At 30.2% G+C, this 20,045-nt stretch overlaps 1 protein-coding gene across 5 annotated transcripts in view; it reads right to left on the bottom strand.

Annotated features, from left to right (window-relative positions):
* LOC118204245 (uncharacterized) overlaps positions 1 to 20,045 on the bottom strand; it is a 133,529-nt gene that overhangs the window by 19,264 nt on the left and 94,220 nt on the right. For all 5 annotated transcript variants that reach the window (XM_085811506.1, XM_035376577.2, XM_085811505.1 and 2 more), the window contains 7 exons: positions 18,718 to 18,797; positions 15,504 to 15,633; positions 10,250 to 10,322; positions 2,700 to 2,773; positions 2,555 to 2,614; positions 1,108 to 1,228; positions 919 to 1,011 (listed from right to left, as the gene is read on the bottom strand). In XM_085811506.1, the coding sequence (XP_085667632.1) occupies positions 919 to 1,011; positions 1,108 to 1,228; positions 2,555 to 2,614; positions 2,700 to 2,773; positions 10,250 to 10,322; positions 15,504 to 15,633; positions 18,718 to 18,797 (631 nt within the window). The remainder of the gene's footprint in view (positions 1 to 918; positions 1,012 to 1,107; positions 1,229 to 2,554; positions 2,615 to 2,699; positions 2,774 to 10,249; positions 10,323 to 15,503; positions 15,634 to 18,717; positions 18,798 to 20,045) is intronic.

The following is a 20,045-nucleotide window of genomic DNA, read 5'->3' as shown; positions in this document are numbered from 1 at the left end:
GAGAAGGCATGGCTGTTTGTAAGTGTATAGTGTCTGCATGGCAAAGAGGCACTCAAAAGATACTGCAGGCCAAAGTTCTCTTAAGAGGGGCGGCAGACATCTGACTCTTCACCTACATACCTGTTGCTTTACTGGATATTATGTATTATGAAATGAATGCCATTTATATTCAGAAGCACTGATACTTTATTTGAATTACTAATTTAAAAAAGAAAATGAATCCAATATTGCTGTTTTTTAAAAAAGAAAAAGTCATCTTTTCATTAATACGAAGGTTTTATATCTCCACATAAATTAACAAATCATTTTAATCCATGTTACATTTTTTTTAAGATGAAAAATAGCTAATATTGTTTGATCCAGTGAGCTATAATATCAGTTTATGGTCTGAGTTTAGCATCAATCACAAAAACTATGATTATTTATATTATGACAAAACAGATGAGGTTTACTGCCTAAGAGAAAAGATGCTTTTGTTTAGGGAACTTTTTAAGGAAAACTAGCTCCTATTTATGTTACACATTTGGAAAACCATGAAAACTCTCTGCAGCCACCCTTTTACAAAGATTTGAATGTAGATTGAACAACAATGTTGAACAAATTCGCTGACTAGTCACTGATCGATTGACCTACAATGAAAACTGATTTGCGAACTCACAGAAAATATGCTTAATTTATACAGATATTCAAAGTGTTAAAGGTAAATTGGATAATGCATTAATTTTTTTCTAAATGGTTACAATGAAATTAAATGGGAGTAGCTAGCACTCCACTAGAAAGCAATTATGCCTATAAAGCTTTTTAATTTGTACATTTTTACATATAAATTATCTATGTTTTGTTAGATTCATTTAATTCTAAAAAACATTTTTTTCTAGTGAATATAATATTTTAGAAAAAATTTTGAATCATCTTTACCTTTCTTTAAAAAAGTACCCATTTTATCTTTAAAAGGTTGTTGATGCTCTTCATCAGATGAATTCAAAACTTTTTCAACTTTTGTTTCACAGCCTTCAAAAGACAGAAATATTGATTATTATAGTATACTAAATTTGATAATATACATGAAAAAATTAAAATTACAAAATGTGAATTAATGCAACTTACTTTTAATTTGAGAATATAATTTTTTTAGATCATTTTGAATGTCATCAAAATTTACTAAACTAGCTCGTTCAGCATCACTAGGCTCAGGAACTGGTAATTTACATTTATCTAAAGAACAATCCTGAAAAGTAATTATTTAATGTCTAAAATGCACAGAAGTAGCTCATACAAATTACATTCAAAACTCATATAAAAAATAACATACACAAAGAAGAAGGAATTATGAATTACAGAGTTTACATAACATTTTTAATGAATGATTTATGAATATTTGCAGTTGTGAATAAGTAAGAAAATTTTCCATCACACTACTGATAGCTACCAAGATGCCTATTTAATATGTCTAGTAATAAATATTATTCTAGCATTATAAAATAAGTCATACAGTGGATGGCAATATTTAAGAAAGACTATAAAGTCCTCGAACACAACATTAATTTCTTGTGATAAATTAATTCCAGTATGAAATTTAACGTGCTTCCAATGTAAGTAGTGCACATTTTAAACTTTTAATTTTTTTTCAATAAATGGCAGCATAGGATGCACTTAATAATTAGTGAATTCTATTTCATTCCTCTTTTCTGTTCTCTCAAAAGCATTCATATTATGAGGATTAGTTCCCAGAATGTAATTAGCATGGGCTAAGATACATAAAACCATTGCTTTAACTTTTGTATTATGTGTTAAATAAAGACACAATTAGAACTTTTGGATATATTCTTTTGAAAGTACAAGTGCAAGAAACAGAAAGAATGGAGAGAAAATAGTACATGAACTCTGCTTCAAACGAAAATTTATATCTGCTTATTACCTAACTAAACAAAGAATGATATGTTCATTTCAACTTCTGCTGGAATGATTGGCCACAGCTCTGCCAGCTTTGATGCTCAGAGGGATTTCATAATTTGGATGAAATGCATCAGCATTTATAACTGCATTTTCTTTTGAAATCTTAATTTTAAATTTAGACTTTTGATATTCCAGTTGACAACAAATAAGATGACTGTTTTTAAATTTTAGAGTGGAAATTTTTCCCACAATTTGTCTTTTCTAATCGAAATATACTTCCATATGTTAATTTTTAGCTTTAATTGCATCTCTGGACCAGTCAATTTCCAAAGAAATACAGCAATGACACATAAAAAGGGAAAAAAATCAGTAATTTTAATGTTTTCTTGTTGAATAATCAGCTAAATAAACGAAGAAAGCTATCAGTCCTCAGCACAATTAAAATTTTTGGACTTAAGACCTCAAATAATGATGCACTGTGATTTAAAATGTGTCAATATATCCCATTCATGAGCTGCATTAAGTGAGGTTTTGATATGCAGTCATACCATTGCCTTTAAATGTATATTCACAAATATATCTAGCTTAATATTAAGATATATTACAAACTAATAATATCATATAATATTAAGAAATGTTATATGAGAAAAATATTTACTTTCAGGTACAATTTTATGTAGTTCCTCACGATGTAATGAAGAAGGGTGAGAGAGCTATCCTGAAATAAAAGAAAAATTACAGATTTTAAAGAGATAAACAAGCAAACTAGAGGTTTTGACATAGGTAAAAAAAATTTAACTAACCTTGCTTTTTACATCTTTCAGCTTTGGTAATATTTCTAGTCCAAAGCCATCAGCTTGGCCTCTGTTTCTGTTGCCTGTAATATTTGCATACATAAATGAGAATATACATATATATGTAAGATAAAAATGTATGAATCAAAATTATAGATTAAACTATAAACATTAATTCTTCCTCTCTATTCAAAAATCGTAATAACTTATCTGCATTGTGTCATTCAGATTAATCATGTGATCTTACGTAACCGTTAATACCAGATGCCTCTTGACAACCAATCACTGAATTGTAAACCAAAACTTTTCTCTTCGCGTGCTTCCATCTTTCATAACTACGTACTTCAGCTTTTGCTCACTACTGTGCTAAGATGTAATTTCGCTGGCTTGCTGTCTATCCCAACAATATCAAAAATGTAAATCTTCTGTGGAAAGGCATGACTAGAGTGCCAAGTGATTGTGGCCACAAATATCAATTGGAAATAAAAATGGAATTAAAACTGCCTCGACTGCCAAGTTCTTTAAATACTACGCAATCAAAATTCTTCAATATGAATCTAAGCACAGATCGACACTGCTCCGTCTTTTTCTTTGTGCTCTTATTATGACATATGTATATATATATGTGTGTGTGTAAAATATTAAATATGAAACAAAATTATTAAACTTAATTGCAACCAATTGGAAACAGACCTTTAAATTCATAAATTTTAATTTAACACATCCCTGCTTCAAGGATATACTTTTCACTATTTTGCAGCATGTAATATCATTTTTTCCCTGCAATTTCTCTGCATGGTGAAATCTTTTGTTTTAATCCTGACCAATTGCTGGTCAGGATTAAAACAAAGATTTTTCATGCTCATAAATATGACTGCAGTTATTATGTATCACTTTTTCGCCTGTTTGCTCTGCCAAGGAAAGTCATGTCTGTTCATTTAACTCCTCTTCATATCTAAAATACAAATTGTGTGTAGAAAAATTGTGGGGCATGTTTAGCATCCCTAACGTTGTACCAGTTTAAGCAAAAATGCATCGATGAAGAATTTTTCCTGTTCAAAATAAAAATAATGTTTTCACAGTCAAGCAAACTGTGATTTTTGCTCCAGTCAGATCTATGCAGCAGTTTTTCTCGGCTATATCTAAAAAGTGATTGGTTTCATCTTCTCTAGTAAGCTCTTTGCTAAATTCTATCAATGTACTATGACACTGCAAACCTTTAGAACATTATATATATGTGAAAATCATCGATGACCAATACTGACTTAGAAACCTAGTGAGGTGATGCAATCCCAGCTTAGCACAGTGCACAGCAGTCGAGACAACGACAGATAGCGTCCAGACGTGGAGAAGAGCGAAGGCAAGCAGACGGCTTGTAAATCCTCCAAGAGTTGGTGGAAACAGATGGTTTTCTTCGATGTTTAAGTTCTTTGTAGCCAAACTGATCATATTACCTAAAGCTAGCTGTGGATGTTACGAGTGTGTGAGAAATGTTCATCATTACATGAATCCTGTGTGGACTGAGTATAACTATCATGACATCACCTGCAATATTAATTTTTACTTAACTTACCTTTTATTACTTTTATCTATTTCTTATTAGTAAAATAAAGCATTTAATAATGCAATAGACGTGCTCTATCGTGTGTGTTTTGAAAGTAAACTCTACAAATCTTGGCGACCAAATGTGGCGCGAACTCAACGAACTCCAAATCGAAAGCGTGCGAATAGTATTCTGAACAGTATTGACTGACTGTGAAATTAGTGGACTGTTCTTACAAGTTGTTGGATTTATTAGATTACTGTTTAAGCGTTTGGATTACCAATTGAAGATGATCATCTGTCGGGTGAGTAAAAAACTTTCTTTCCAATATGAAGTTAGTAGAAATTCCAGAATTGGAAGCAGCTTTAAAGAACAGTAAAAGTTCTGAAATCAAAAGTTTGCATAAGCTTATTTTTAATACTGATGGAGATCGAAATAACCGGAAAAGATTACGTGAATTTTCTGGCTTTACATTTAAACCAGATTCTGAAGAATTTAATAAGAAAATAGATACAGTGCAGAATAGTTTTTCTCTGAATGAGTTAATTAAAGTTTGTAATGTACTATGCATAAATTCAGAGGGTTCAAAAACAGAAGTAGTAACCTGAATTGTCCCTTTCCTATGTGATTTATCTGTATTATTTGAAAATATTTTGCATGAAGAAAATAGTGATATTGAAGATGAAACTGTCAACAAAATTTCTGAAGTAATGCTTGATGATAATCAAAGAGACAATCCTGGTTTTAATCAGTCTCAAGTAAATAACAATATGCAGCTTCCAATTCAAGATCATTTTAAACCTCATCTTAGTTTTTCGGATATTGAAAGTATTGTTATTCCTTTTTCTGGTAATGCATATGAAAATTTTGATAAATGGATTGATGAATTTGAAGATGTCATAAATTCTTTGAAATTGAGTGATTTGCATAAATTAGTTTTTGCTAAAAGATCATTAAAAGGTAAAGCAAAACTATTTATTCAGAGTGAACCTAAAGTTAATGACTGGTGTAAGTTAAAGAAGCTTTTGAAATCTGAATTTGGTAAAGCTTTTAATTCAGCTGAAATGCATGAAATGTTATGTAAGCGTAAATTAATGCCTAATGAATCTTTAGATGAGTATTTTTTGAAAATGAAAGAAATGTGTTCGCGAGGTAACATTGAAAATGCTTCACTAATTAAATATGTCATAGATGGTATTCCCAATTCTGTGATGAGGTAAACTATACTATATGGTTGCAAAACAGTATCTGAATTCAAACAAAGGCTAAAAATTTATGATAAAATGAGAATGGACAATGATAAGTGTAAAAATACGAAACTTAAAGTAGACACTCAAGTTAAAGATAGAAGTAAGCTTGCGTCATCAAACCGAAATCAATCTAACGTAAACAAACTCAAATGTTTTAGACGTGAGGAATTTGGGCATAAATCTTCTCAATGTATTAACAAATCAAATGGGATAAAATGTTTTAACTGTAAAAAGTTTGGGCACAAATCGACTGACTGTCAAAACCAGAACCCTGAGAAACAAGCTTCTTTAGCTCGAATTTCTGATAATAATTGAATTATGATGACTGTAGAAATAAATAATCATTTAGTTGATAGCCTTGTTGACACTGGTTCAGATGTTACAATATGCAGTGTAGAGTTACAGAAGCAGATTGGTTCTCCAAGTTTAAATTGTAGCGATATCACATTGTTCGGTATCGAGGCAAAGCAAACGTATCCCATTGGCTTTTTTATTTCTGATATTTTAATTGATGGTTTTTCACTTCATATGAAAATTTATGTGGTCAAATCATTATGTAATCAAATCGTAATAGGTTTGGATGTAATGAATCAGTTAACCTTCTCCTTTACCGAGAATGGCCTTCAAACAATTTCTCATCGGAATAAAAGTAATGTAACCTTGATAACTGTTGAGTCATCTCAAAATGCTAATGTTTGTTGCGTTATGGGAAATTTGAATATTGCTGTGTCATTGAAAAATGTTTACGATCTTTCGCAATCTTTTGGCGTCCCTGTTAATCTAAACAAAAGTCCTGAAAGCGGAAGTAGCTCGAAGTTTAATTACCTTTCACATCTGGTAAATGCTATTTCTGTCAACGAGATTGATTTATCGCATATTTCGAATGTGGAACATAAAGAAAGACTGTATAAATTAATTAATTTGTACCAACCTCGGAAAATTAAGCAATGTGATTTTACGATGCAAATAAATTTATGTGATGAAATTCCTGTCTATCAAAATAGAAGATACATGTTTTTCGCGGAACAAAAAATTGTTGATGAGAAAATTAAGGAATGGTTGAAAGAGGACATAATAAAGTCCAGCAATTCTAATTATTCAGCACCTATTATTCTAATTATTCAGTTTTGTGTAGCAAGCGAGATAATTCTAAAAGATTGTGCATAGACTGTTGGAAATTAAATAAGAAGATTATTAAAGACAAATTTCCACTGCCTTTAATTCCAGAAATACTTGATCATTTAGAACAATCAAAGGTCTTCACGACACTAGATTTGAAAAATGGCTTTTACCATGTAGACATAGATGAAAAGTGCACAAAATACACCACGTTCGTAATACATAATGGTATTTATGAATTTCTTAAAGCTCCTTTTGGTTTATGTATTAGTCCAAATGTTTTCCAAAGGTATATTTATTCACTATTTTGTGACTTGCTAAATGAAGGTGTACTAATTATTTATATGGATGATATAGTCGTACCGGCTAATGATGAAGTTGAATGTTTAGAGAAATTAGAAAGAGTATTCAAAACTGCTTTGGAATACAGATTACAAATAAATTTCAAAAAGTGCCAATTCTTAAAGCAAAAAATTGAATTTTTGGGACAAGTAATTGAAAGCGGAACTATTCGACCATCACCTTCCAAAACTGTTGCTGTTCAAAACTTTCCACAACTGCACTGTAAACAACTACAAAGCTTTTTAGGACTAACGGGATATTTTTGTAAATTCATTCCGCATTATGCTAAAATAGCTAAACCTCTTAGTGAAAAGGTATTGGTTTTAAGTTCGATTCCGAACAACAGGAAGCTTTTTGCAGATTAAAAGAAATTCTCTCTCAAGCACCTTTTCTACACATATTTAGGCACGGATATCAATTAGAACTTCATACTGATGCTAGTAGTCAAGGCTTTGGTGCAGTACTACTCCAATTGTCTGATGATGGTAATTATCACCCAATCCAGTATATGAGTAAGAAGACTTCACCGCAGCAAGAGAAACTCTGTAGTTATGAATTAAAAGCCCTTGCAGTTATAGAAGCTCTTAAGAAGTTTAGAAACCATTTGTTAGGGTCTAAATTCAAAATTGTCACTGATTGTAGTGATTTTTCAGAAAACTTTAGATAAGAAAGATTTAACTCCTAAGATTGCAAGATGGGCAATGTTTATTGAAGAATTCGATTACGAAATTGTACATAATTCAGGAAGCCAAATGAAACATGCTGATGCTCTAAGTAGAAATGCTTTAATTTTAACATCATACACATCCGATGTAACTGAGAAGATTCAGTTAGCACAACAACAGAATGAAGATGAACATGTGAAATTGATCAAGAATTTAGTAGAAAAAGGTGAAGAAAATGGATTCTTCCTGAGAAATAGCATTTTGTACAAATTAGAAGATGGTAAGATCTGCTAGTAGTGCCAGAGTCCTTACAGAATGAAATCATACAGAAGGTACATAAAAAAGGTTACTTTGCTGTAGAGAAAACTGTGAATGCTGTAGAGCAAGAGCTCTATATTCCCAGACTGAAATGCAAGGTTGAAAGAGTAATTGCTAACTGTAAAGAATGTATACTGTACAACAAGAAGCAAGGAAAAGCAGAAGGATTTCTTCATCCTCTACCGAAAGAAAACGTTCCCTTGAGTACGTACCATGTCGACTTTATTGGACCTCTTCCATCTACGAACAAGAGATACCAACACATTTTAACTGTGGTCAATGCTTTTACGAAATTTACTTGGTTCTATCCAGTGAAATCACCAACTACGCAAGAAGTTATTTCAAAATTGAGGCAACAACAGACTGTATTTGGGAATCCAGCCAGAATCATTTCAGATTGAGGTAGTGCCTTTACATTGAAAGAATTTTCAGCTTATTGTATGGAAGAAAGCATAGAACATGTTAAAATTATCAGTTTCTACATGCCAGAACAAGAAAGGGCTTATCTCACTAATTTAAATAAAAACAAAGACCCTACATCTATATGATATATATAAGGGTCTCAGACTTAACATTACTAGCATACATCCAAACATGGAACAGCTGTGCTAGAATCAGCAGGATCAAACAACTCATTATTTTGAGTATCACCATTTAATTTTTAGTTAATAAAATAAAGATTATTCAAATTCTACCCTTGTTATTAAAAACAAGTCTAACTTTTCTTTTATTAACTTAATTGATTAATATCAACATAAAATGAATTGCTTTTTCAAATATAAGCATACTGATAGGCATAAGTGCTAAAAAATTTGGTTATGAAGGGAACAAGAGGTGGTCCGAGAAACATTCTAATTTATGAAAGTGGTCCCCACTAGAAAAATGTTTGAGAAACACTGGTTTAGAGAATGCAGATAACAAAGAAAGAAAATACTGTCAATGAACACAGAAAAAATATTCATTCTTATTTAGCATAAGATACATTTAATTCATTTAAATTTACATCTGATTTAGAAATCTGATCTCATCAAGTATTAAAATCATGCAGCTGCTATTAATGAAAGATTCTGAAAACAAAATCTGAAATTAGATTTAAAATGCTGAAAATTATTAAAATCATGCAGCTGCTATTAATGAAAGATTTTGAAAAAAGTCTGAAATTAGATTAAAAATGCTGAAAAACTTTATTTAGGAAAGAGTTTTTGACCTATCTGATGGTGTAATGTTCACAGTTTTTGTGATGATTAGTTTGACTATTAAACAACAAATTGTGAGAAAAATTTAAAACTAAATAAAAAATATCTACAGCAATTTCTAAAAGATTTCTTGTGGAACATTACACTGTCATATGATTTACATACATGGACAAAATAAAAAAATAAAAATAAAAAAAAAATTGGGTTGATAAAAAGATCAATAATTAATTTCAAGATTTGACACATACTAACCAAACAACAGAGAAAAAACATTAAATAAAACTATGTAAAAATAACAGTTATTGGGGGAAAAGCTATCAGTAAAATTTATACAAATATAATGGTAAATACACAAATGTAATGGTTAAGTCGACATAGTTTTTTTTTTTTTGCTGGCTTTCACATGTTCATCTGACTTAACGCCATGTGATTTTTTCCCTTGGGGCTTTATAAATGATAGCTATATAAATTATGTTTCCGCCATTACCTAATGATTTGCCAGAGTTGAGACACAGAACTGAAGAGGCTATTGCTTCTATTATTTGTTAACCAAATTGTGGGAAGAATTGGACTATAGGTTGGACGTGTGCCATATAACTAAATGTGCACATTTGAACATTTGTATGAAAAACTATATTAGTTTGTTTCTAAATTAATCTGTTATAATATACCATTGCCAATGGGACATTCTTTTATGAACACCTTGTATTATCCTCACAAATAAGTAATTTAAATAGAAAGTGCTTAAAGAAGTTCACAGAAGCAGATTAAAATCAAAAGAGATATGAAATATTTTCTGCATTAGCAAATTAGTGTTAAAGGCTGAAATTTAATTGAAATTTTCAAATAAGCAAAAGTCTGAGATAACTGGATATGTGAATTCTTAGTATTTTTAAAGATGTGTTTTAAATTTATAAAAGATACATGAATTCCGAAACAAAATTATACGATTATCATAAAAGAAAATGTGACTTAACAAGAAGAAACAAAAATAAAATAATTCTGTACCAGTTTATCATTACCGAAACAGCAAATAGTAAAAAGTAATTTGGGAAAAAGCTACCCCACAAAAGACAATTTAATTACGTCATGAAATATCAAACAAAATAAGGAAATGATATCTCACCTCCATTCATATAATTTCCTAAAGCAAGAATAATTCCGAAAACTTTTTGTATTTCAGCATCTGTCATGAGAAACTAAAATTTTGATGACAATAAGTATATGAATATAAATCTTAAATACTGCAAGTAATAAAATGGATGAAAATACTATCTAATAAAATAGATGAAAATACTACAAAGATAACTATACTTTCAATTAAATAATCAAAGAAATAAAATTCAATTTCCTTTACATGTAGTGAAAATTCAAAGAGAAATATTTTAAATATAAAAAGATGTTTATTTAAAAAGAAAAAAGATTTTTTTTTTAGCGTAACATCTCATTAACATCTACCAAATATTCAATCCAACTTTAAAAAAAGGCCTTCCCCCATTTGCTAAAGAAATACAGCTGAATTTACAAAATTTGCAGCTATTACATTTTAAGAAATGCTATACAAAGCTGATAGAAAATGATTGCATATATATACACATAAAATGTAATACTATTTCTCTGATAAATAATTCCATTTATTAGTCATATTAAGATATGAGATTCCATTATAAGAATAATCTTGACATCTTTCACTAAAATAATTTTTTTTAAACTCTAGATGATGAAATTCTCAGTGATAATCTTTATTGGATGTTAAATTACTTTCTTTGCTAAAATTTATTAAATTTATAAATCATTTATTTAATCCCCAAACAATTTGCATTATACTAACAATAAATGGACAATAACTGTTGAGAAATATATCCTACTTTATGTCAGAAATCTATTGGTTTCCAGTAAATATTTAGCAGAATTTGGTCTAAAAAATTAAATTTATTATGCTTGAAAATTAAAATGATGTGACTGTGATTGTTGTATCAAGCACTTTTGCAAAGCCAAAACAAGAGGGGTAGCTATTATATAACCTCTTGCTAAAGCTCAATTTTAGAGTCTTTATGTTTTTCTTAAACACAGTTTTTTTCTTTACAACTGTATTCTATTTATTAAAGCAATGCTTTAGATTACCATTTAATAGTCATCTTAAAGAAATTGTTGTGTTCTCCTTTACTGTATCCAATATACTTAAATTGATAAAGAAACTAAGGTAAATGACAATAGGCTAGATGACTACAGAAGATGGTCAAATACTGTATTTTTTATTTATATTCAAAACAATATTCACAAAGATTGCTGCATTGTAATGAAGGATGAAATTCTAGTCTCACTCTTCTGCCTGTTTGTTGCAGTTTCTTACATGTGTACTATTACACTGAGGAATAATTTGTAACACAATTTCTCTTGAGTTCGATTTTTGAGCTGTTTTAGAGCTAAATAGGCATGCTGATTTCAAAACTGTAGTTAGTTTTCTTCTACCATATCAAGTTTTTTTTCTCTCTACACCTTATGTTAATGTGAACACTCTAGGAATATTTATATATATTTAATATACTGCTTTCCTACTGGCTGGCTAGAGAAAAAGCATTTCTGCAATATTTCTGAAGTGATGATGGATTTGTGTATTGGCATAATCTACATAGTTTAATGAAAGAGATGGTAATTTTAGTCTATAACACAACTCAATAGTGATTGTTCACTGACAGCTCAAAGAGGAGTTTGAAGTATGTACCTCTGCACAATGGAAATTTATTCGGTGCAGTTCGACTAGGCCATTCAGTTTATTTGCGTGAAAAATATGAAGGACATAAAAAGAGTTATTGTTACAATATCACATGTACCAATGGATCCTCTGTGTTGACCTTAAAATGGACTACTTCCTCCTTGGCCAGCAATGCAGATATACCAAGTATTCCTGTTTTTTTGTGTACATGGGACAATAGAACTTGAAAGATGCATTGGGTGCAGTCGAATTGGTTGTCAAGATCAGAGCTGAAAACCTAATGATCCAAATATTCTATATTAGTCATTTGTTGACAAGAAGTACATTATATTTCAACCCCTACATATGAAACAGGGTTTCAGGAAGCAAATTGATAAAGCTTTGCCAACTGAAGGCGACTGTTTCAAGTATCTCATTTTAGCATTTTTTAGTCAAATATAAAAGCCAGTGTGTTTGAAGGTCCACAAATTTGGCAGCTCTTTAAAGATGAACATTTCATCAGAACAATGGCAGAACTTTAAAAGAATGGTTGGTTGGCATTCAAAAACATTGTCAAAAACTTTCTTGGACATACATGGGCATAGAATTATAGCAAAATTGTCCAGCAACTTTTGGGAAGCTTCAAAATGCTTAGTTGCAACATGAGAATCAGACTGCATTTTTTATATAGTCGTCTTGAAAATTTACCCCCAAATCTTGATGCAATCAGTGATGAACAGGGTGAGTTATTCCACCAAGATTTGAAGCTTATGGAGACAGAGTACCAAGGTAGATGGGAAGCACATATGATAGCTGACTATGTTGGAGCATCAAACGAAAATGTCTACAGATAAAACACTCTAGAAAAAGGTATACGTGAAAATATTTACCTTAATATGTATGTCTACTGTTTGGTAAAAAAATTTTCTATTTGTACGAACAAAATTTAATTTGCAGTAACTATATGCAGCCTTTGTATGAATAAACCTGTTCTTTGTGAATAGTATGTTTGGTAAGTTTTCTATTTATTTTCCTTTAAAAAGATACTTTGAATGACCTTTGAGACAAAGAGAAGGTATCATGTAGATTAAAAAGATGAAGTGATAAATAAAACCTGAGGTTATTTTTGGATTCAGAGACCAAAAGTTAGTCAAAAAACAAATGACATATCTAAGACAGTGAAATGGCTAAAGTTATTTAGTATCACTAGCGTTATTCAGCATTGTTCCACATGGCAATTTTTCTAAAATCCCGGAAATTAATCTCCTAAAAATAAAAGACAATCAACTAACCTTGAATTTAGATTTGCTATTGATGGTGAACCCACAAATGGCCAAGCCACAAAACCACTAAACTGTAGTAATTTGACTTAAGCTCAAATTTCAGTGAAAGGGCCAAGTAGATGGCCAAGTGCATGGTCATTACCCATCTGTACAAATACCAGTTTTCCTTAGAAAGTCTTTCATGAAGGTATCCTTCCTCTTAGGCAAATAGCTTTTGAATGCTTTCCTGTTTTTAGTTAAACAAATCATTACTGGTGATGATGTTTTCCTATGAAGATTTCTGAAATGACTTTTCATCAAAAGCTCATGGGCTGGCTGCATGGGCATTTTCGCGGTTTTCTCCATGTGTAATGTGTATACGAGCCAGTTTCCCTTGGAAAGTCCTCCAAGAAGGCATCTCACCCCTTAGGCAGATAGCCCTTGAGGCTTTGTCATAATCACACACACACATCAAAAGCTCAAATATTTATTTGACCTTTAATTCCTAATTTTATTAATTACAAAATAGCAGTTCAAATTTTTTATTTCTCTTTAATATGTTAGAATTTTAAATATAATTTGGGCACAAATATTTGCTATATTTAGATAACCATGAGAAGTTTAATAGTCGTATCAATGCAGATAATGTTTTTCAGTCACTTTTGTTGCAAAGCCAGCAATAATTGCACATTATTTCTTTATCATCTTTATCAGATTTTCCTATGCAGAAGCATCAAGAATGCTTATTTTATTTTTCATCTTCTATACTTTACTAAATCTCAATTTTTAATGTTACATATTAATTTTATTTTAGTATTTTTGTATACAAAAATCTTAATATATAATTGAACGTTTTCCACATTCCAATATCATTAACCAATTTAAGATAGTACATAAAAAAATAAATAGCTACAGGTTCAAATGAGTGCAGATCATATATTTTAGCAGAAAAAAACAATAAGAAAGTTCCAGACTTATTATTCTGAGTCAGAATTGGGATACTTACTGAAGATATTATATTAATAACAAGCCTTTTCAACTTGACTTAATAGGATGTATTGATGAAAATTTAAAAGTTTTGGTTGAGGATCATTAAAAATATCATTCACAGAACATTTTACAAATGCGTACAGTAATACTATGCAAACTAACATACTGAAGAATATTAGAAGAGTGATATTGTCAAATCCACAATATACCCTTGCATCCTAAAGAAAATGGATAGTACAATGAAAGTAGATTTAATCTATTATCATCAGTTGGGGACTTATGGCATTAATCCCTGTAATGGAACAATTGCTGTAATGAGTGTTCATTATACTTATACATTAACTAAAGGGGAAAGGGGGGATGAGATAATTTTTAAGAATTTTATGATGGTATTTCCTAACTGTTAAAAAGGCTACCACATCTAGTCACTAAAACTAGAAACGTAATGGCCACACACACAAATTTTAAATGTTGCAAAAATTTATGTAGTGGCTTAGCAAAGAACACGAATACAATTAGATGTAAAGAAATAAAAGAACTTCAGTGAACTGAAGACAGGTAGACAAAGAACACAATCAGTATACCAAAATATTGATCAACCTGCAGCAAACTGTAATAGTGATATTACGTTTAATACATACCACTTAAAGTAACTTAATTTGTATGTACGTCACATGATAAATAATTTAAATAAGCCACTTAAGGATCTTCATTCTTAGCTGATCTATTGCAGTGAAAAATCTTTACTTAGCTTCATATTCCAATTTGGAATATATATATATAAATAAAAAAATCCCTGTACACATTGTCATTTCAATTTGTAATACATTCATCATTCAAAAATTGTTTATTATAAGTGAATATTTCTCAAGTTTCATAATAATGAAAAACTGTTTCAAAATCATTGTTTCTTCTTATGGAATAAATTCCTAGGAATATACCTTAATGCTAGGATAAAAAAAATTTCACGTGGAGAAATTAGGTAGAACTATCTTTTTATTATGGTTCCTGGCTTTAGTACTCTTTTTCAACAACTTCAAAACTCATTACATTTGCTCAGTATAAACATATAAAAATTTTTCATACTATCCAAAAACTTCTTCTTTAATGTAAATAAATGATGTGCTGAACTAATAAAAAGGTTTCAGGTTAATATATATCCGACAGGTTTGTCATGTCATATTATCCCATATAACATCGTAACTAGCAAATAAAACACAATAAAATTAAAATACAACTGCACTAAAAAGTAGAGGTGTTAAAACTTAAATATAATAGTGAATAGAAACAGCTTAGGCTTCCTCTGTGGTTACTTATGCTTTCATAACATATATACTTCATATAACATATAAGTAACTAACAAATAGCAAAAAAGTTTGAAGAATCAATTTGTATCAAAAATAAAAACATTAAAATAAATTTAAATTACTGACCTCACATGTCATTTTAAGATTATTAAGCCTGTTCTCTATTGACGAGATCGTTTCAGTAAAAGCAGCTTGGAACATAATGCAGGATACACGGTCAGCATATTCAGGAATTTGAGCTAAATCATAAAGAAATCTGTGAACAGAAAAAATAAATGTTTCAGATTTGTTAATTATTGCAAGGAAATTAGTCATCCATTAGATGCATTCATACTTGAGATTTTATTGTAAACACTCAATAAATCAGCAAAATGAAAGAAGTTTACATTGGCGAGAAACAATTTACAAAAATTTATGTAACTTGAATAATTTTGCAGCTAAATACATGCAATTTGCACAAGATCTTTATTTAGTCATGCTTGATGTATCTACAAAATGAAGTATTGCCTATTCCTGGTAATGTAACTAATATAAAAAGTATTACATTAATTTTTCAAGCACCTATAATAACCTCATTTTAATTGCTTTTAATGAAACAAAATCACCAGCAATTTTTTAAAATCTTCTTGATCACTTAATTCATGCTCTATGGACAGAATAGCCATGCTTGAAAGTTTGTCTTGACAAAATGATAAGCTTGTAGCTACTTTAGTGTCTGGAATCATTGAAATAGCATGGGCTTTAAAACTAGATATTTCTCACTGAATTTCTGCATCATTTATAACATTCAAGTATTTAAGTGTTAAGTTATAAGCTGTTGCTACTATATTACACTGGAACCTCAGATCCTGAATGTCTCACACTTCATGAACAAATTATCTGAACAAAATATGCTTCAGATGACGAATGGTGTCATGTGTTACAAACACTTAAGTCAATAAAATATTATTTTCAAAGGTAGTTTTCAGATATCCTCTGCCACATAATTAACACTCAGGGACTTCTGGAAACATCTTTTTAATATTTTTCATTGTTTAACTCCCATTAACAAATCTCGCTAGCAAATGGCTTAAAGAACCTTGAATTTTACCTGGAGAAAAATAATTGTCAGATTGGAGATTGGGTTGCAGAGATTGTAGCACTTTGCACACAGGACATTTCTTTTTTTAAAATGTATTATTATCTATTATCTATGTGTCTAGGCAAAACCATAGGCTAGAAAGTGAAATGAAATTCATGAAATTTAGAGTAAGATGCAAAGTTTTCATGGAAAGATTTCATCCTGATAAAACAGTAGCAAACTATGGTATAAGCATTTTCAATAACAATCACCTTATTATAGAAATATTTTAATGCATGAGCAACAACAAAACACTTTGGACAAATTTTGAGTGAAATAGAGGCCCAGTGAGTCTCAAGCAGAATTGAATGTTGCTTAGAAACAGAAATATGAATAAATTATCTGAACAAAATCAAAGAAAATTACCTGGTATTTGTATGGAAAGGAATTTCACATCCAAACTATAATATTGTTATGGATTTTGTATTTAGTTAGCTATTTTTGATAGAATTGTAATTAAAATTGTTTTATTTCCTGTGTAATGCAGGGCGAGACGAGTTTTAAGACAAAGCGACGCCAAAGAAGTAAAAATAACAGGAGCACGCACATTTAATGAATAGCTATATCATTTATATTTAAATTGAATAACTGTGTATTAGCTTAACAATAATTTTTCTCTTTTGCTTTCCAGAAACCTCGAGAAAATAAAAATTACCAGAATATTCTAGTGCATGATTAAAAACCTGGAGAAAAACATCTCAGTTCAGTTGTTTATTAGTAATTGTTTACTTAGCTGCAGTAAATTTTGTTGAACGGATTAGCTTTCTCTGCACTTTCAGTTGTGTTCTATTTAATCTTTTAGTAGTTTAAAATATAACTACTAATTATATTGTGTGATATTATACAAATATCTCTGAGGAAAAATTTCAGCATTTTGTTTTATTTCTTGTGATAAGAATGAATTTTATTAACTTTTTATTGGACTTGCACATTCAATCTATTACGAACTCATAAGCATGCAACAATATCTAATGCCGTGAGGGTTGATGACAGAATGATGGTTTTTCAATGCACTGATTAATTTGCTCAGGAAAAAGTGGATGTTGCTATTTGAAAATTATGAAATTTTTTTCACTGTAACCATAACTGTGAGAGCTCACTGTAATTGCTGTTTTAATCCATATAATCTTGAGCACGTACCTTCAAACAACAATATCTGAAATTGCATTTCGATTGGTTGAGCAGACAGGCTGCCAGGGGGTCATATATCTGGGAAGATTTTTTTTTAATTTCCAGAACTGTAAACATTCTGTAAAGAATCATTCTCAATTAAAAAAAAATTTTTTCTGAAGTTTTCATTCTTCTATGTATTTTGGGTATGTTTTGAATTTGGGAAAGTTCATTTTAATTTGAAGTAATTTTCATTAAAGATTTTACTTTGATTTTTTGTCATTTTTCTTGCTTTGAGGAGGGTAGGATTGTTTGGGTGAAATTTTAATATTTCAAAAATATATAGGAATAAGTTCATCAGTTAATTCTGGATACAGAAAAGCAAGAATTTTCTCATGGGAGAGGAACTGTACTTAATTTCAATGTACCTGTTCTTGACAATGTTATGTTGGAGTTCACTGAATTCCTCTTCTTTCATATTCTTTTTTACTTTTTTTGCTTTTGGTTTTTCTTGTGATGGTTCATTTCAATTTTATTTTTAAATTTACATCATTATATTCTACATTTGTAGGATCTTTTGAAATTCATTTATTTAAATTTCATTTTTTGGTTTTTGTGAAAAATTAGTTCTAAATTTCTTTATGTTTCTATTGATCAATTTTCTGCAGTACAAGGCACGAAAATTCTTGGGATAATTACATTTTTCATTTATAATAAATTCATATATGTGTGTGTATGTATGTATGTTACAAATTTAAAACTGTTGACAAATGAAGTTGTTATATAGTTAAAGATCTAACATAATACACATTTCTCTATATCTGGTCCATCTGCTCTCTCTCTCTTTTCTTTTTTTTCTTAAATTGATTACAGCAAATCACACAATGTTTGCCACCAAATAGAGAGATATCCTGTAGAAGACTTTATAAGGAAGAGTGGCTTGTATCACCAGTCTGTTCTACTGAATTTTATACTTTTGCTAGGTACAGAAGCTGATATACATAATTTTAACACTAATAATGGATACCTTAATTTTAGAAATAGAAATTCTTGATTAATTATTTTTAACTAATACAAATGTATAATTAATAAGTTAGTAATAAAACTTACTGTTCAGGCTTGTCCAAAGGAATATCATTGTTCTTGTCCAAGTGATCTTTTATTAATTGCAACTCTTCTGCAGTTGGCCTCTAAAAAAGAATGCACAGCACCTGGTAAATATATACAGCTCACATTAAGTCTCAAGAAAAGATCAACTATCTGAAGTCCTGAGAATTGAGCTTTTGACATTAACAAGCATGGGAAAATCAGGTTTTTATATGAAACTGTTACATTGTGCAGTGAAATAACACATGCAATAAATGAAAAACCTACCATAAATAATAAACAAAAAATATATGTTTACAACAATTTCACAGGAACTCCTAGCATGCAGTAAAATACAGTTTTTACAATTACCTGAAGTAATTTGAATACTGTCATTTTATCTATTAACACACTTTTGCTTAATTTTGAAAACAGACAAAATATAAGCATTTAATCATATAACCTGTCTAAACTTCTTGTCACTTTATGTGCATACTAAACATTACACACACACACACACACCAAATAATAAAAAAAAAAAAAAAAAAAAAAAAAAAAAAAAAAAAAAAAGATAAGCCTGTAACCTATCCCTTTACCTGTGAAAAATAATAAATACAGAAGCATTTAGTCATGTAACCTGCCTAAGCCTCTTAACACTGTGTTGCATTACAAAGATTATGAAAAAAGTAAGCCATTTCTATATGTCAATTTGAATTTGATGACACTGACAATATTTAAAATCTAATAAAATTAACTAGAAAGATTTAAAATTGTAATCATTTTAACCAATAAAAATTTAATGCTAATAAATGAATTCCCAATAATGTAATATACAAAATATATTTATATAGTTTTTTTGTTCCGTCCCATCCTATTTTTGTAACATTCATCTCAGAGCGTGCGGCTCCCCCTTAACCAGCAGAACCACTGTAGACCGGACCGTGAGAGCACAGTGGTTGTTCCTTTGGGCTCCTATGCCAACTCTTTGTAATAGTCATCAGCGCTAGCAAGAGCATACAGCTCTGATCCTTAAGGCCCCTGTGCCTTTCTATTGATGAATAAACCTTTATAATTGATTACAGTCCATTATTCTTTAGACGGATCTCACTCTCTAACATTTGGTCCTTAACGACCCGGAGAGCGGATTAAAATGATGTTAGCATATCTTAAAAGACAGAAAGCTTCTTTGAAAACGAAAATCACACAACTAGAAACTTTTGTCCGCAATATCACCTTGGATGCACCACCTTCAGCAGTGGAAATAAATATTAAATTGAATTCCATGAGGAAATCCGCTAAAGACTTAGAAGATCTGCGGAACCAATTTTATCGAGAAGCTAAAGATGAAGAGT

This window comes from Stegodyphus dumicola, chromosome 2 (assembly GCF_044657685.1).
Source record: "Stegodyphus dumicola isolate Sdum_Otavi_A_Nest chromosome 2, ASM4465768v1".
Taxonomy (NCBI): Eukaryota; Metazoa; Arthropoda; class Arachnida; order Araneae; family Eresidae; genus Stegodyphus; species Stegodyphus dumicola.
Note: the sequence above shows the minus strand (reverse complement) of the source record. Positions and strands in the feature narration are given on the sequence as shown.